This window comes from Peromyscus eremicus, chromosome 20, assembly GCF_949786415.1.
Source record: "Peromyscus eremicus chromosome 20, PerEre_H2_v1, whole genome shotgun sequence".
Classification (NCBI taxonomy): domain Eukaryota; kingdom Metazoa; phylum Chordata; class Mammalia; order Rodentia; family Cricetidae; genus Peromyscus; species Peromyscus eremicus.
Window position 1 is genome coordinate 15562524 of NC_081436.1, and position 16973 is coordinate 15579496.

General features: G+C 49.8%; 1 protein-coding gene across 1 annotated transcript in view; it reads right to left on the reverse strand.

Moving 5' to 3' along the window:
* Positions 1–4066: 4066 nt before the first annotated feature.
* The window catches only part of Tafa5 (TAFA chemokine like family member 5), a 134546-nt gene continuing 121639 nt past the window's right edge, over positions 4067–16973 (reverse strand). The window contains exon 4 of the mRNA XM_059247423.1: positions 4067–5041. Within this exon, the coding sequence (XP_059103406.1) occupies positions 5033–5041 (9 nt within the window). The 3' untranslated portion in view covers positions 4067–5032. The remainder of the gene's footprint in view (positions 5042–16973) is intronic.

Below are 16973 nucleotides of genomic sequence, written 5' to 3' on the forward strand. Positions count from 1 at the left end.
GTGCTCTCTGGTGACAATGGCTGTCACTTGAGGTCACTCTACCTCAGCTATCCCCTACCTTTAAGAGACATCACTGATCACAATCTTGGTACTCAGTGAGGTGGAAAACACCACAGGGACCCTTTTGGGACTCCAGATCGGGAAGTGCTCCACATTTTCAGCAATGATGAAGATGAACATGTGCACACACACCCTGACACATACTCTATGCCAGCTCCAAGCACCTGCATTCTAATGCTGGTGTTCAGCCATCACCACCAATGCCCACCTGCCCACCTGCCTTCTTCCCACCACCTCATTCCCACTGGCTCTGGGTCCTGGAACTCTAGGTTTATCTACAGAGTGGCACCTCCTAGTGTAAGAATTACCACCAGGCTACATCTGTAGCACATGTACTGACTCATGAACATGCATGGGTGCATGGCTTCACAGGTGTGCCTACCTGCCATAGGGTGAAACTCAACTGATATCCATAACATGATATTGGAGATAAGGCTCAGAGCACTTTGTCCTGGGTCACTGTCTAGGTTCCTGGGTAAGATTCTGGGAGGCAAAAAACTTGGCATGGGCACTGATGCTCAGAAAGTCCCCAAAGGGGAAAAGGAAGGTGATACAGTGCTTGGGTTGTGGTTCCCAACACTGAAGCATGCTCTTGATTCAGAAAGCCTCCCCAAAGTCCTGTCATTCTTCTAGTGGGTAAACTGAGGCTCAGGGAGGAAGCAGGACTACCCAGATGATCCATAGAAAATACCATCAAGTGGCATCAGCCTAGGCCTGAATGACTCCACTACAATCTATCTACCTGGCAGGGACCTGGTCGGAGGTGTGAAAGCCTTTCCCATTGGACAGCTGAGCTGCCATGGTGGCCAGATGCAGAGGGATCATGGTGTCTTTTGGTCTTTGAAACTGCCTAGCATCAGCTCTGGAGCACAGCTGTCCTGGGGTGGACTTGCATCTGGGGAGAGGAGAGAAGAGAGGATAAGACTTATCCCCGAATTCTCCCCTGTAAGGTGACATCTGGGGCCTTTACAGAATCTTAGAGAGGTGTTTGCTCATGTGTGGAGGAGCTGCTTTCAACCCACAGGTGCCTGCAGGGCATTGGCATGAGAAGCCAAGAAGAGCACCCATGGTGACTTCTGTGGAAGATGAAACAAAGACTAGAGACTGACCACAGAGCCCATCTCTCTCCCCAGAGATAATAAAAGCCTGTGCATGTCATGCCCTTACTCAGGAGGAGCACACACCCCACCTAATTCAGTGCCTCTAGGCCACGGACGGACTTCCAGCCCATACCAGACTCCTTAGAGCTTGCCTGCCCAGGAAGCTTCCTGAATGGCCTATTTCCACAAGCCTGTATTGGCTCCTCACCCAAAGAAAATTCCTCATGCCCTCCTGTGGCCAGTTCTGGAAGGAAGGGCTGCTTGTTACACAGCACAAACCAGCCCTACTATGCTGAAGAGGGAGCTGATCTTCCTCTCTGCACCAGACTCCTGGATCTCTCCTCATGATGACTTCTTAGGGGCGGTGGTGTATACCAATTCGTCATAACTGAAACATTCCATCCGGGGGAGGCGCCTTAAGACTCAGGAAGTAAGCAATTCACAAGTCTCAAAAAAAATCCCTTAAACTTATCAGTCACAAAAAACCTCCCTCCCAAAGGTTGTACAAGCCATAAAGATGCAGAGCCGAGACTCTTAAACCTTTTGAGCTGCCTGCAAGTCATGCGAGGAGCTCTCTCTTCATGAGTTGTCACCTGTGCTGGGTGGTTTTGGGTGATGCAACTGCCTTTGAGTTGATGACGGACCTGTCAGTAACCCCTCACCCATCTCCTGTAACCCCAATACACTCGTTGATACATCAAGCAGGACTTTGGTGGTACTGCTTTAGTCTATTGCCAGTTCCTTATTTGGGGTGAATAGACATCTCCCCTGGGAATAATCCCATACATGTGATTAGAGGATAGAGGAGGGGACACTGGAATTGGTTCCACTGTCTCATACTGATTATGCTCTGACTGCCATACTCTTGGGCAGCTTATCACACACAGTATACCTTTGTGGAGAAGCCAGAGGGTGCCCTAACCTAGGCTGACTCTTCCTGACATGGGCATCCAGACTTCACATGAGAAGGGACAGGGTTTGGTTGAGGACTTCGTAGGCTGATGCAAGCTGCCCTGTGCTACCTCCTCAGGCCCAGCACAAGTCAGATCCTTAAAGGCAGACTGGTTTTGTCTACTGCCTCTGTGGCTTTGGCGATCAATGGGAGTCTCTTTGGAACAAAGAACAGACCATTAGAGAGCCATATCCCACCCAACAGCCACAGCTATCCAGGGTTGGTATTTGTCACAAGGAGCTGGCAAGTGGCACTGGATGGTGACTCTAGGCTTCATCTCCAAGAATTGCTCTTTGGAGGCTTGAGCAGATTTCCGTGAAAAGGGAGTCCTTTAGGGTGCATGGACTTTTGATCAGGACTCCCCTTCTGTGTCCTGGCTATTATGGCTCACAAGAACTGGGAGAACAAGCAGATACCTATGGCAGTCCTTCTTTCCTTGGGGCACCTGGGATGTCTCTGGCCCATGAGGGTGAAGTAAAGCAGACAAATATGTCTTTAATGAGCAGAGAACCCTCTGTGTGTGCATGGGGGGCAGGGCGGCTGTCAGGGGCTCATCCCAGCAGTATGAAGCACACTTGAGCAGGACTATCAACACAGTACAGAAACCCTGGGTACAACCTTGAACCCAGGGATGGCTTCTGAGTCCATTGCTACAAAGCCCAAGAAATTCTTGGCACTCAGCTCCCAGAGAGTACCGCAAAGGGTGAGCTGATGATGATGTCAGTCTCAGGTGCTGTGATCCGGAAGGAAGGACCCAGGTGCCCACCTGCTGTCCCCACCAGTCACACAAACTATTCCCGTCTCACAGGACACCACGGCCAGGGAACAAAAGCCATGCTTATCAAAGGACTTTTTTTTCTTTATTTTCATAATTTAGCTGAATCAACACAAAATTGGATACCGTAAAACAAGGGGGAAAATATGCTGCAACATCTTAAATCTCCCGGTCTCTGCCCTCAGACGTGTCTATGCTAGCTTTCAAAAGAAACAGCCGAGGGGAGGTGGTATGGATGTTGAGGTTCAGAGGTGACATGGGCCCTCGTGCCCTGCTCACCCCCTGTAACACAGGCTGTTGGAGCCTGGCACTGTGGGGCACAGTGGCCTTGCCTGACCACCTCCTCTGACGAGAAACCCCTCATCTCAGCCTCATTTCTCTGCCCAGAATGCTCATCCCTCTGCATGAATGAAGGGAGGACATGTGGATACTGGAATGGATCTTACAGAAATGGGCTTTCTTTCCTATCTTTAGCCTATGGTTGCTGGAACGGCATCTATATACTGGAGTTAAATACTTTTTTTTTTTTTTTTTACTTTTTTCTTTAGTAGCATATTACTAGCATGATAGTCATGTTAATTGGACGTGTAGGTAGTATACTTTTAGGAGAACTCAGGAAAATGAATGGGGACCATGTCTGTCCCTTATCTGCTGGCCTCTGGCACCACAGTGTAGAGCAACCAAGGAGGGTGACTCTTCCCCAGCTCCTCCACCCTCTCCAGCCCTGCTGTCTCAGTCTCCTGATGCGGAGAACAAGGACCTCTGAAAATGAAGGGGGGCCATTTACTTGGGAAAGGTAAATTGGCTGAACATGGACTCAGGATCTATGGATGGTGAAGGGGGGTTAAGAGAGAGAGAGGGACCAAAACCCATCAGAGGAGGCATGACCAAAATATTGTACACGCTATGTTTACCAACACACAGACTCACAGGGGGCGTGAGCTACCAGACCAAACCAAAGCAAAGAGAGACACGGTTTCCTAGCATGGGCAAGGTCCTCTGCACCTCACCCATAGCTTGGCCCCTCCATGCCTGCATTGAGGTCCTCCATGGCCACCCCAGAGTCTCCAGGATCACAGGGGGCCTGGCCGCAACTCTCGGGATGGTCAGACCTGCCGTCAAATGTTAAATAGGATTTTCTACAAATATACAACATATAAAAACTGTTAAATATATAACTTTAGGCTTTTGCAAAATACATTTAATGATCTCTTTCAAACAGGGTTACTTCAGTTTTCTTTAATTTGCTTTCTGGAGCTGAATGGTGTATCAGATGAGATAGCAGTCACGGGAGACCCAGCATGCTCTTGGCAAATGGTGGATTATCCAACTATCAAAAATGGAGCTGTGGAAGAGGCATGTCTAACTGGTTAAAACAGAAAGTGATTTTAGTATGATAGAGTTGGTCTAAGCACAGGGGCAAAGGGTCTGTGTCCGGGGCCCTTGCTGTCCGCTGGGGGCCGTCGCCGGCCACGCCCCGGCTGGGTCCTGCAGGTGCACCACAGTGGTGTCCTTCTGGGCAAAGCCATCCTCCTAGAGCACGCTGCAGTGTTCGTGGGGCGGGGGTCTCGGCCGCGGATGCCCTCTCCATGCTGCCTGGGCCGCCAGCATGTCTGCCACTGTGCCCTCCCCCGCCCCACAATCAAACCCGGGAACTCTTGGCAGCAGGGATGTGTCCACGTTAAAATAGATTTGCTCTTTGGTCTATTGAGTATACTGAAAGTATAAGAAAATAAAAGCGATTCAGACAGTCTGGGACACAGGAAGTGGTGGCTTCTGCACCCAACAGTCCCCGGACCTTGCGTTGTGGCCCAGCTGGCTGGGCTGCAGCCTCCTTGTTCTTGTCCTCCAACTCCAGGGAGCAAGTGGCTAGGGAGGGTGGGTGCAGCCAGGCTCCACGTACCAGGTATTGCTGATTCCTGGCACCACCCCCGACCTGTGTGTCTGAGTCCTGGCCTCCTGGGTTCAGCTGGACAGACTTGAGCTCAGAGCTCCGAGGAATTGGGCTGTCCTTGTTAGGCCTCTGGGAAACTGTGGGTAGGTGGAGAACAGGCGGTGTCCACGAAGGATGGAGGACTGTGGCTGAGGTGTAGAATCTCCAGGGAGCCACGGCCACTCCCAGGGGCACCGCAGGGGCTGCGATTGTCAGGAGACCTGGAGAGCAAAAAACACAGGGCGGTCAGCCTTATACTGAAACCACTTAGTGTCGTGTTCCCCGACACAGTTCCTGACACATATACCTTCCCTCTTGCCTGTTGTGGGCAAGTCAACCATCTTCTGGAGACTATGATTGCAGACCTGGATGATGAGGTGCTGGGTAGGCGGGGTGGGGGAGGGGGCACTCTGCCTAAGATTACAGCCCCAGAAGTACTACCCTATCTGTGTTCCAGGAGAGGCTGCCCTCTGCTGGGGACCCAGAGGAACCTCTGTACATGCTCCAGCCTGTGCTGGCCAGAGCTGGTCTAGATCCACTCTGTTTCCTAAGAGTGAGTGGCACCAATCTGCATACTTAGCATGTGCCCCATACTGGCCCAGGAGGCAGGCACTTCACCTCTGGACCCTTTAACAGCTCTGGGAGGAGAGGAGATGCACCCTTCCCCCACCTTTCAGCAACCAGACCGAGACAACAGACAATAAAATACCTTCAGGAGTCCTATGGTGGCAGAGGGGAAGGAGGGAAGGTTGGTGTCAGCCATGGGAGAGACTGTTCAGTCATACATATACCCCCATCCTCTACGCCTAAAGCTCTTCAGTAGCCTACAGACTTAGGGATCACTGGACCTCTGATTTCTCCTCCCAATGTGTCCATGTGGAATAAATCAGCTTTGGTTGCTTTTCACCAAAGCTGGTCTCTGTTATATTAGGATGGATGATGGGCCTTGCTTGTTGGGACTGCCAGATCTCAAGCTATGACTCCAACACCCCCAGTAACAACCCCAGCTCTGTCACACTGAGGAAGTGTCCTGGGACTAATTCCAGAAGATGGGATCCTTCCAACATGGACAAACCCCCATGATTTGTATACATAGAGTGAGGTCCAGCTCTGAGTGGCCTCTCCAGACCACATGCCATGGTAGGGGCTTCAGGGAGCCCATGGGTTGATGGTGGCAGGCACACTCCATCGGCTGGGCAAGTTTATAGGTATATGGTTGGTCCTTTGTATCTTCATGTACTTACCAAATACATGGGAGAAATTTCGTCTGAAAAGCTCCGATTGTTCTTATCAATATCACTCTACAGTGCATGTTAATAACAGCTCACACAGTATTCATACTGTCGTTATCAGAGGTTGATTAAGATCACAGCATCCTGCCTGCCTCTGTGGCTTGGCAGGCTTGGTGTGGGCTCGAGGGATGTCCACTCCCTCCCCCTACTGTCATATAAAACTGGTCTGTGTCTGCAGCACATTTTGGAAGGTGATTGTTAGATATGATAGGATGATGGGGGCTGTCTGCAAACACAGGAAAACCAACAGCTGAAACCATACACATTTGTTACTTGGTGAGACATTTCTTTGGAAGAAAAATATATTGTTGAATTATCAAAAGAAATCAGTCCTTCTAGATGTGTTCCGGGGGGTGCTCTCCCAACACTGTTCTATAGCAATAGTCTCTGCTCTTTCTAGAAAAGAACGAGGAAGGTCTTAGTATTACTCCATCTGTGCTGGAAGACAAGATCCCCTGCCTCCGATACACACACACACACACACACACACACACACACACACACATACACACACACACACTGGTTTCTGTCCTTGTTCATCTTATTCCACTGTAATTCCCATGCTTCTAGCACCATCAAGATTCTTCATGGTGAGGGACCAAGCAGGCCATGCTTAGCCCTGTGTGCTCTCTTTCCCTGTACCCAAAGCCTTCTGCCTGTTAGTGCATGGCTGGTCCAACCCTTTTCCAAAACACAGAAGCTCTTGGCTGTCTCCTCCCAGACCCTGCTCCTAGGTGCCAGGATCACAGAGCAGGGTTCACTAGGCCAGGCCACTCAATGGTTAGTGGGGCTATCCTTAGGCATGGACCTGCTGAGACATAGCTCACAGGCAGCCTCATACCCACCCAGCAGGCTATCCCTGTTGGCCGCTCCACACTGAGCCCATTTCTGCATTTGTCTGGGTCTGCAGGACATGAAGACTGTACGTGGATAATTCCCACAACAGCAGCTCCATAGCTCACAGTTCTGGGGCTAGCGTTTGTGGGCAGCTGGGCAGGGCTAGTTCCAAATGCAGAGGATCGCCTAGATCTTCTTGAGGTTGGTTGTGGTGTCAGCCTCATGGTGATAGGGCCCTGTCCCTACCTCTCCTACCCAGCTCAAGTTAGAAGAGTCGCCACTGGATATACCAGGCATGGAAGTGCACTTTTCCTGGAGGGCCTTGTGACTAATATACTGTTGGAGCCACGCTGTCACACACTATATTGAGCATAGATCCTTGTTCCTCGCTCTCAGCTGTCTCACTTAATGTAATATTGGCTACAGATCTGTCATCTATTAGCTTTATTGTGCTGAAGTATAATGATACATATGCATGAAAATGCTCTAATAAAATCCATTACCTTATGTGCTAACTTAAAAGATAAATAAAAATGAAAATATTTAAGAATTGATAAAAATAGGATATAAAACAGAGATGAGTCCATCCATGTTTTTAAAACATAAATATGATCAAAACACATTGTATGAACTCTCCAAGAACAAATAAAAATAAAAAAAAAAGAAATATAGAAACATAGACTGTAGAGATGGCTCAGTGGCTAAGAGCACTGGCTGCTTTTCTCGAGAACCAGGGTTTGGTTCCTAGCACACACACAGCATCTAACAACAATTTTTAACTAGTTTTAAGGAACCTGATGCCATCTTCTGGCCTTCATGGGTACCACACACACATGGTGTATAGACATACATGCAGATAGACACTCATGTACATTAAGTAAATCTTAAAAATGAAAGAGAGAGAAATATAAAAACCCAAAGCAGCAGAGGAAAAGACCTAGGTGATGTGTAAGATTTCACACTCCTGATTACTGAGCCAATGGGGGAAGGGAAGAAGGGATCTGCATTAGCAGTGTAAAAAGTGCTCTATGCCTGCCATTTTGTGCTGATATCTAGCTTTTCAGAGCCATAGAATAAAATGCCCTGCTCTTGGTACTGAGTCTCCACTGTTTTTTTTTTGTTTGTTTGTTTTATGAATTGAGGGTTCACATGTTACATTTAGTTTGACGGGGGCAAAACAAGCATTTTGTGTTTCCTTTTCCACTTTTTTTTTTTTGTGTGTGTGATTGATAGTAGTAGTAATTTTTCTGATAAACATTTTCTGGTCACTGGGTAAACCGATCCTTTGTGGGTGTCTGTCACTGAGTCTCATTTTTCTTACTTTTGCATCTGTGTCTCCCCAGCACAGTTACTGTAGGCCAACACTAGACAAAGGCTAGTCCCCCCTTCCTCTTTCTTCATTTGTTTTTTGAGACAGGGTCTTACAATCCATAGCCCGGGCTGAACCTCCTTGTCACAGCCTCTGGGTGTTGAGTGCTGGGATTTCTCCTGTGGATTTCATTGCATTCACCCTTCCAGAGGTCTTCAACTAGTTCTTCCTGTGGGCCTCTTCCATGGCAGGCACAGTGAGCACTCATTCTGTAGGTTTCTTCCTGCAATAGCTTCTTTACCACCTGCTCTGGGATCTTCTGGAATGCCTAACCACCAGCACAGGCACTGTGGATCCCACCTGCCTTTCCAGGCTTTGAGGGGGCCTCAAGTACAACAAGGAGATGCCAAAAGTCTCTAGAGAGTTTGGGGATGGCAGGTGTTGTGAACTCCTCCAGGAAGGTAACTGTCATTCTGACAAGGGTCCTCACATGTATGCTGGACACAGAAGGTTGCTGCTCTCCAGTGACCACTGGATGAGACCAGTGCTGCATGGTTCACAGTGTCTCCAGCTCCCAGGTTGGATGTCAATGTCCACACATGATCTAACATTAGAGGATGGCCATTGTAGGGCCTGACTCCAAGGCCAGAACCTCTGGAACAGGACTCTTCTTAGCTGCCCCCAAACCACTCTGGGATTGAGTGGAAGGCAGGGTGACTGGACAAGGTTCTGGGAGAGCAGCCTGGTCTGCACCACACCTGACTATGTGGCCACACAAAGAAGGACTTGCAAGCCTTTGTGGGCTCCTGTCATGCAGGCTATGATGGATTTCCAATGTCAGTCTTTGTTGGGGGAGGCCAGCCAGAGGGCCTGAGAGCCAAAGATTTTTGGCTGGCTGTGTCCCACAGTCCCAAGTGTCTGTGACTCATATGTCACTGACTGTCACAGTTGCCATCTCAGCAGCATGCCATCTGTGTCCCATGTGTGTGCCCATGATAGCTGACTTGTACAACCAGGCATACCCAGAGCTGGTTACAAACCCCACCCTCTAGGGCTCTAGACCTTTAACTACATCACAACTCACTTTCCCACTCACCCTTACCTCGTGCTCCTCTTCCCAGCTGTCCGGCTGAGCACTGGCCCTTCTTGGTCCTGGGTGTCCCCAGGTACTTGATGAGTAGCTATAAGTCCTATCTATTGGGTCAGCACAATCCAAGGTCTGCCTTTTTCAGCTGGATCTGAGACCAAATGTCCTGCCACACAGGTCAGAGAAACCTGCCCCCAAGCCCAAACTGTGTGGGGACAAGCGGCATCCTTCTGCTTGGTATGGACACCAGGAGTAATAGGAGGCTGGCCTGCAGTCAGCCCTGGACTAGAAGCCTTCAGACACCAGCATCTCCAGGTACTCTCCTGAATGTCGGACACTGAATTATAGGATTATAGTGTCTTCAGAGGCTGCACTCACAGACAGACCATAGGAAAAAGGTAGACATATGGCAAAGCTTAGCACATAATGAGTGGTGGTCCCAGACAGTAATCTGTGGCCACTTGATGACCTAACCAGTGGTAGTGACTGCTTACTGGTACCCCTGGCCCTTTCATGTATAGCCCAGGCATTCAGTGCTATAGCCCTAAGGGATACAGCAAGGTCCAGAGGGGACTGAGATGATGGCAGAGTCCACAGGGCCCCAGAGAAGTATCTGCAGTTTGAGGACCTTATGGCGGAGACACACTGTGGCACAGATCCCATGGCTAGGAAGAGACCAGGAACTGGGAATTGTCTCGCCAATGCTTGTGGCTTGGAGGTGCCTGGCCCAACAAGAAATGAGCCCTGGCATAGTGACATGTTGGAACACATTCCCACCTCCACATATTCCTTGTTCCATCCCTTAGGAACCACCATGTCATGGTATTATGAGGACAGATCTAGGGGATATGCAGGAAGCCTTCCTGGCTCTACACTACAATCTTCTCCATTTAATTGGGCATCACATGCTGGATTTGGGCCACAACAGACACCAACCTCCCACTCAGCTAACAGCAGGGCACAATAGACTTTCCAGAGTCTCCAAGCTTGTTGGGGTCCTATTGGACATGTTGTAAAGCTCAAGTTGACCTGTACATGTCCTGTGAGTACCATGCACGACTTCAGGTCTATCTTCTGCTCAAAGTCAGCAATTTGGCCCTACCCTACCTGGCCTTACTTTCTGCCCCCTCCTCAAGAAGGGTACTACAGAGTAGTACCCTTTCCCTCTGATACCCACACCATCCATGGCTGAAGCAAGCTGAACTCAGACAGGAAACCTACCAGGGGTCCTGGCATGACTAGGAACTCAGCCAATCATGATATCACCTCCCAGATAGGTACCTCTTTGTTTTGCCTACAATGCTCTTTTTTGGAGGTCTGACCTGGAACTAAACCAATGGTGGTGTTGAGTATCTCTCTGACCCAGGGGGAGCACTCCAGACAGGAAGGTCATCTGCATGCCCATATCCTGAACTTCACCGTGTGCTGACCACAGCTCATAGGATGCTGCTGCTGTGGCCCTGTTGAATTCTCAGCTGCCCAATGGGGCCATGGCTCAGTCAGCTAGTGCCCAGATGGGAATAGAACTCAGCTTAGAAGTCAAACAGTCCATGCCAGCTGAGGTAAGCCCTCTCCTAATCTCATTTCTGTTGTTGTGATAAAATATCCTGACAAAAAGCAGCGTCAGGAGGAAGGGCGTTCTTTCGGGTTAAAATTCTAGGTCACAGTTCATTACTTCAGGGAAGTCAAGGCAGGAACTTGGGGTGGTGGGTCACATCACCTCCACATAGAGAGAAAGAAGAAAATGAGTGCCTGAGGCCCATTTGCTGTACTCAGCTCAATTTCTCCTCTTACAGAGTTCAGGATTCCTTGCCTAGGGAGTGGTGCCACCCACAGTAGACTGGATCTTTCCACATCAATTACCTTTTTAATACAATCCCCTGTAGACATGGCCTCATGCAAACCCAACGTAGATGATCTATCAGTGAGACTTCCTGGGTGATTCTAGGTTGCATCAAGTTGACAAGGCGAATAAGCACAAGGCTAAAAACTAACACTAGGCTTTCTTAATGAGGAACACAGCGGCACTCCTGGGGCTGGCACTGCTGTCCTGTACTATGTACCCAGGTTTAAGTTAGTCTGGCATCAGCTATAGGAGTCCCAGGTCCAAGATTCATGAGACTTCCCTCTGTGACTGGCCTAGGCAGGGTGGTGACCCCATGTTTCCACCTGTAGAGCCCATTCTGGTTTAGTCATACCTACGACCTCAAGGATGTGATCTGTTGTCTTCCCCATGTGTGGCTGTTCTTGCTTTTTAGACTGAGCACTGGTCAGAATGGATCCAAGAACAACCCGAATGAATCCTTGAGTCCACTGGCTTGGAACAATCCACTCATGTAGGACTGAATGCAGCTCCATTCTGAGTGATGGTTAATAGTATGGTGAGGTATGGACATGGCTTACATCAAAGGCCATGACTTGGGTACTTCTACAACCTGGGTCCCAGTGAGGATGCTGTGGCCAATCATCTTCTTTAAGGTGGACAGCAAGGTTTGCCTTCAATCTGGACACAGCAAAGTACCATGTGAAAACAACCTTTCTGCTCCGCCCCTAGGTGTGGCTTGTGTTATTAAGAGTTTCATGTGGCACTCTGGTGAGGATATGTCAGCCTCATGGAGGAGCATACTGCTCTGAGTGGAAGACCCCACAGGAAGACCCTGGTAAAATCAGAAAGGAAGTATGAGCAGCACTTGGCAGTAGCCTGTGCCCAGCAATCTCCTTTCATTTCCAGATTGTTTCATTTCCTGCAGGAAAATAGAACTCATAAGGAGCCAGGGTCTCACATCTGTCAAGTCTCACATCGACAGAGGGCTGGCACAGTTTGTGGTTCAATTTAAAATCGTAAAACATGGCTAGGCATGGTGGCATATGCTTTTAAATCCTGGCAATCATAAAACACTAGAAACATGGACCAAGGTAGGTTAGTTCCAGGCAACCAAGGAATTCTCTGAAGAGTGGGGAATCAGGAAGCTCAGGGCCCTGCCTTGCTCAGGCTATTTGTTCATGTCTGGGTGGTACAGCCCATCTAGCCAGGTCTGAGCAGCGAGAGGGTCCTCTGGTATCATGTTCATGGCCTGTCTATCTTCAACCCACCAACTCATAACTTATCTAAGTGTAAAGCATCAAGCCCCCAACATCATGGTGACCACAGGCTTCAGAGATGAGAACCAGGATACTCTTTCATGACTTTCCCCATCTGTTCTTCATTCCTCTGGTTCTGTTCTTAAGCTGAGCTATCTTGCTATAAAGGAGGGGCCAAAGGCTAGCCTCCTTCCCAGGGCAGAATGTATCTTCCAGACCCAACGCTGTACTGCATAATGCTTTTTGAACATCTGATTGATATCTAAAATTTGCCTCCTTGTATCTCAGTTTCCCCAGGTTCAAACATATCTACATCATGAGTTAGTATTTACCAATGAAGAGATCTGAGAGCCAGCAGAAGGGGGCAGCCCATGATGAAAAAGACAATAGTGGACATTTTGTTTTTGCCCTGCCTAACAGCCTTTGGTAACTCTGCCCCTCCTGACATTCTAGGGTGTCTCTGTTCCACCTGTTGTTCTGGGGGTGTCTCTGTCCTGGCTATGCCTACAGCCTTGGGGCAGTTAGTGGGGAGTCCAGCCTTCAAACCTTCATGGCCAAGAGAGTTCCACTCTGAGCTTTTCCTGAAGGTTAATCACATCTGGAAGGGGGGCAAAAGCCAGTTGGAACAAGACCATTGTCTCAAGGAGACAAGTCTGCCTACCTTCAGAATGCACCACTTCCTAATGGGATACCAAGCAGGGAGTCCGACACCCACCACCGTGACTCAGCTCCTGAGAACACATACTACGCCACAAAGGACACCCTAGTGGGATAAGGACAAGAAAAGCCAGCCTGCAACCTGCCCTGCTCAGGGGAGAAAGGCCAGAGCGAGATGCCACCAGGAGCAAGCAGCTGTCCAGGTGGCATTTCTCTGGACCATTTCCTACAGTGCTGATGCCCAGAGGCACTTCTGGGGTCACAGTCTGACTGCAGGCTCAGGGCAACAGAGCCACATAGTAGTCATGAGATCACTCTGACATCCTGGAGACTCCAGCTCAGCCCTCACAGTGACTGTGTTGGGCTGAAGGGACACATGGCAACAGGTATGGCCTTGCCTCAAAGTAATAGGACAGGCATTTGCTGAGAATGGAAACGGGGTTCATTGAAAGGTCCTTGATCATTTTTGTAGTCAACACACAGGGATGAAGCCTGAAATAATAAGTACCATGTGCACTTTCACAGCATGCTGGTAACTGGATGAAGGGCCTGATGGGTCACTGTAGGCAGCAAAGATGCCTTCCTGTATAATGAACCTGCACAGTGAAAGCGCTGGGTATGGAGTCACTTGTACTCAGGTTCAAGGCATCCAAGGTCTCCTCTCTGGCTGACGATGGTCCCAGGAACACAGGAGAACTATCTCCTGCCCCTCCAGGATGGTTGAGAAGGCAGCAGGACATGGTTTATGGGGCAGAGTCTGATCAGATCTGTACCTTCAGACAACAGCTGTGTAAGACACTTAGCTAAGTTAAGCTGGGTTCTGTTTAGAGGGCCTTTGCTTAGGGCTACCTCAATGGGAATGCCCCAAGACACGGTAGCAAAAGCAACTGCAGGGCTCAGGGAAGGCACTGGCTCTACGTGCCTGGCTCCTGCTCCCAGGACCCACTCCCCCATCTTCAAAGGTGGATCTGCACCACAGCTAGCCTTGATTTGAGTCCAGTGGAGACTGGAGGTAAGCAGCAGCACCCTGCCACCTGAAGGCCAGTACCCACCTCCAGGACACAAAGTCCCTCACCCAGGAAGTGTCAGAGACTAAAAGTTGTCTTGGAATAGCCCTTCCCAACAGCTGAAGACAAGAGCCCTGGAAAGTGACCCAGACAAAATGCTATCATGCTGCGCAGGCACAGCCTAATAGAGGCCTGTACCTTCAAACTGCCCAAAAGCAAACAGCAGCCCTGATCAAATTAGCAAATAACATCTTCCCAAACTGGGGTGTGATCACCGAAGCAGTACAGAGCCCACTGGGACCCGGAAGCTATGTTCAGGAGTCGTAGGAGGCTCAGAGGAAGGCCTTAGGCTTGCCTGAGGAATCCGCCCACAGTTATTCATCCTTCCATCAAATATTTATTGATCTTCCATAAACAAACTCCCTAATATGGATGGATCCAGAGAGGAGTGGAGGCGGACTCTACCCAGTGAGAGGGCTCTGCATGTGTGGCTAGTCTTGGAGAAAAGCTGGGCTCTTATGCCTCCATGACTGGGAGCAGAGACTGTGCCCAGTTACTCTTGGTCCCCTCTGGAGGGATGACCTGTCTACCCTGACCTTGATGGTTCTAGCAGATGTAGTCAAGGCAATACAGAGTCCCACCAGATTACAGAGGACCATAATCTAATGAATGGTGTTGGTACAAGGGCAGGATTCGAGCTCGGAACACAGATCTAGACAGGACAGTTTGAAACAGCCACATGCAGACAGAGGCGGAGACTGAAATGGCGCAGTCACGAGCCAAGGAACGTTGTGGCCACCAGAGACTTGGCAAGGCGGGAAGAGTCCTCCTCCCTGGAGACTACGAAGGGAGCCGGCTCCAGGCACATCCTCATCTTAGAGTTTTGCATTTAGAGCTGTTAACAAGATAAGCTTCTGCTGTTAGAGGCCACCTACTTGTGCCCAAGGGGGCTTCCACACTGTCACCACAAGAACCCCACAAAACCCAGGCAGGACTCAGGTGCCACAGGCACCCACATCTAAAATGGACTGGGGTGTCACTGCCGGATTTAGATTAGCACCCACTACTCCAGAGTCTCTATCTTGACTATGGGCATGAGCTGAGAGTGGAAGCGGGAGCCTCTGCTAGCATATACACTGAAGCCCAGTGGGCAGGCTGCCTAGAGAAAGTAGAGGCCTTCACCACACCTAGGAGTTCCCCATCCTCTAATACCTAAGAACCCAGAAGACTGTCCACTGCATAGACATGGACAACTCAGGTCCCAACCTCCACTGTGTACAGCACCAGCCATTCCCTATTCTCCTTGCTGCAGCCATAGGATCAACTCCCCTGCCCCCCCCTCCCCTCTACCTGATCCTCTTCTAGTTCCCAAGTTTCCCTTTGGTTTTCTAATATGGACCCTTCTGGACTAAGAGAGAGGGCAGGTGAAGTGAATTTCCTGCTATGCTGATTAAGAGCCAGCAGAAGGGTGGGAGACCACCCTCCACCCACACGGAGGAGGACAGGGATGGGAAGGTAAAGAATCAGCACCTTTAGGTCCTCAGCCCACCTCCAAGCAGACACCACACAGGCTGCTGAGGAAAGGCAGAGATGGGCCTGAAATCCCAGGAGACTAGGCCCTGACCCGGAGAGGAGACCACAGTGACAGAGTACCTGACCCTCACTCAAAGGCAGGGACAGAGCAGGAACAGGTCATGACAGGCCATGAGAGGCAGCCTAGGACACACTGAGGGAGATGGATGGGACATCACATGCCTCTTCCTAGATCCTCCTTAACCGGCAACTATGAGCCATCTAGAACCTGAGCTGGGAGCTCCAGGGCTGGATGTGACTAGTGGGGCTGAGGCAAAGGTCTGCCCTGTCACCGCTGTAGTGTGTGCCATTAGTGTGGAAGGTCACTGTGGCTGGATACATGTACTACCCAACCTAGGTTTGACTGAGAGTAGAAAAGCCAGAACTAGGCAGCCCTTCTATGCCATGAGGCAGAGAACTGCAGGGAGGCAGGGTTGGGGCCCTCTGAGGGAGCTGTGTACTGTCCCCAACCTAACTTCTACAGAGAAACGCAGCTGCAGCACTGTTTTAAGCCGGGTGACAAGCTGTACGGGCATGTACACTGGAGAGCTAAATAACTTCGGTCCTCTCGAACATCAGCTTGAGCTCTTGCTGAATTTGAATACAGGGTGCGTATAGTTCTGTCTTTAGTGCCTTAAAACCCACCTCAAATTCGTATCTATATTTCTTGGGGGTCTGTTCTCACGGAAGGGTCCCTAGAAACTTCTAGAAGCTGGGCCCTAATGTGGGGCAGTTCTCAGGAGTGCTGGGTCGTCATGGCTGACAGCTCTTTTTATTGCACTCCACTTCCCTGGTAAGCTGCTAGGCTGGCCATTCCCTGTTCTATGCACCAGCAGAGCTCTCCATCACTATGGGCAGGATACAGGCCTGGTCCCCATTCAAGGGGCATCTACTTTTTAAAAGGCTGTTGGTAAAGGAGACCCTGGAGGAAGACTTTATATCTTCGAGGCTAAGTCTGACATCAGTTGGGTGTGAAAAGGTCAAGAGTGAAGAGGTCAGAAGCCACACTGCGAGTCTCTTCAGGGAAACTGGCTCTCAGCACGAAGACCATCAGTAAGGGAAGATGAGTGTTCTAGGGGGGTGTTTATTCACCCCTCAGAACTGCTGTAGATCTGACTGAACTTGGGCACTTGACCTGCTCCGACACCTAACCCAGCTGCCAGTGGCTAATAGGCCCATATTGACAAGTCTCCCAGCTAGCTGACAACAGTATCTATGGAAAAATACCAGCATGGTATGTGCGTGTGTGAGTGTATATGTACACACGGTGAAGGCTATGTGTGCATAGGTAAGTGGATGTATCTGTGAGCA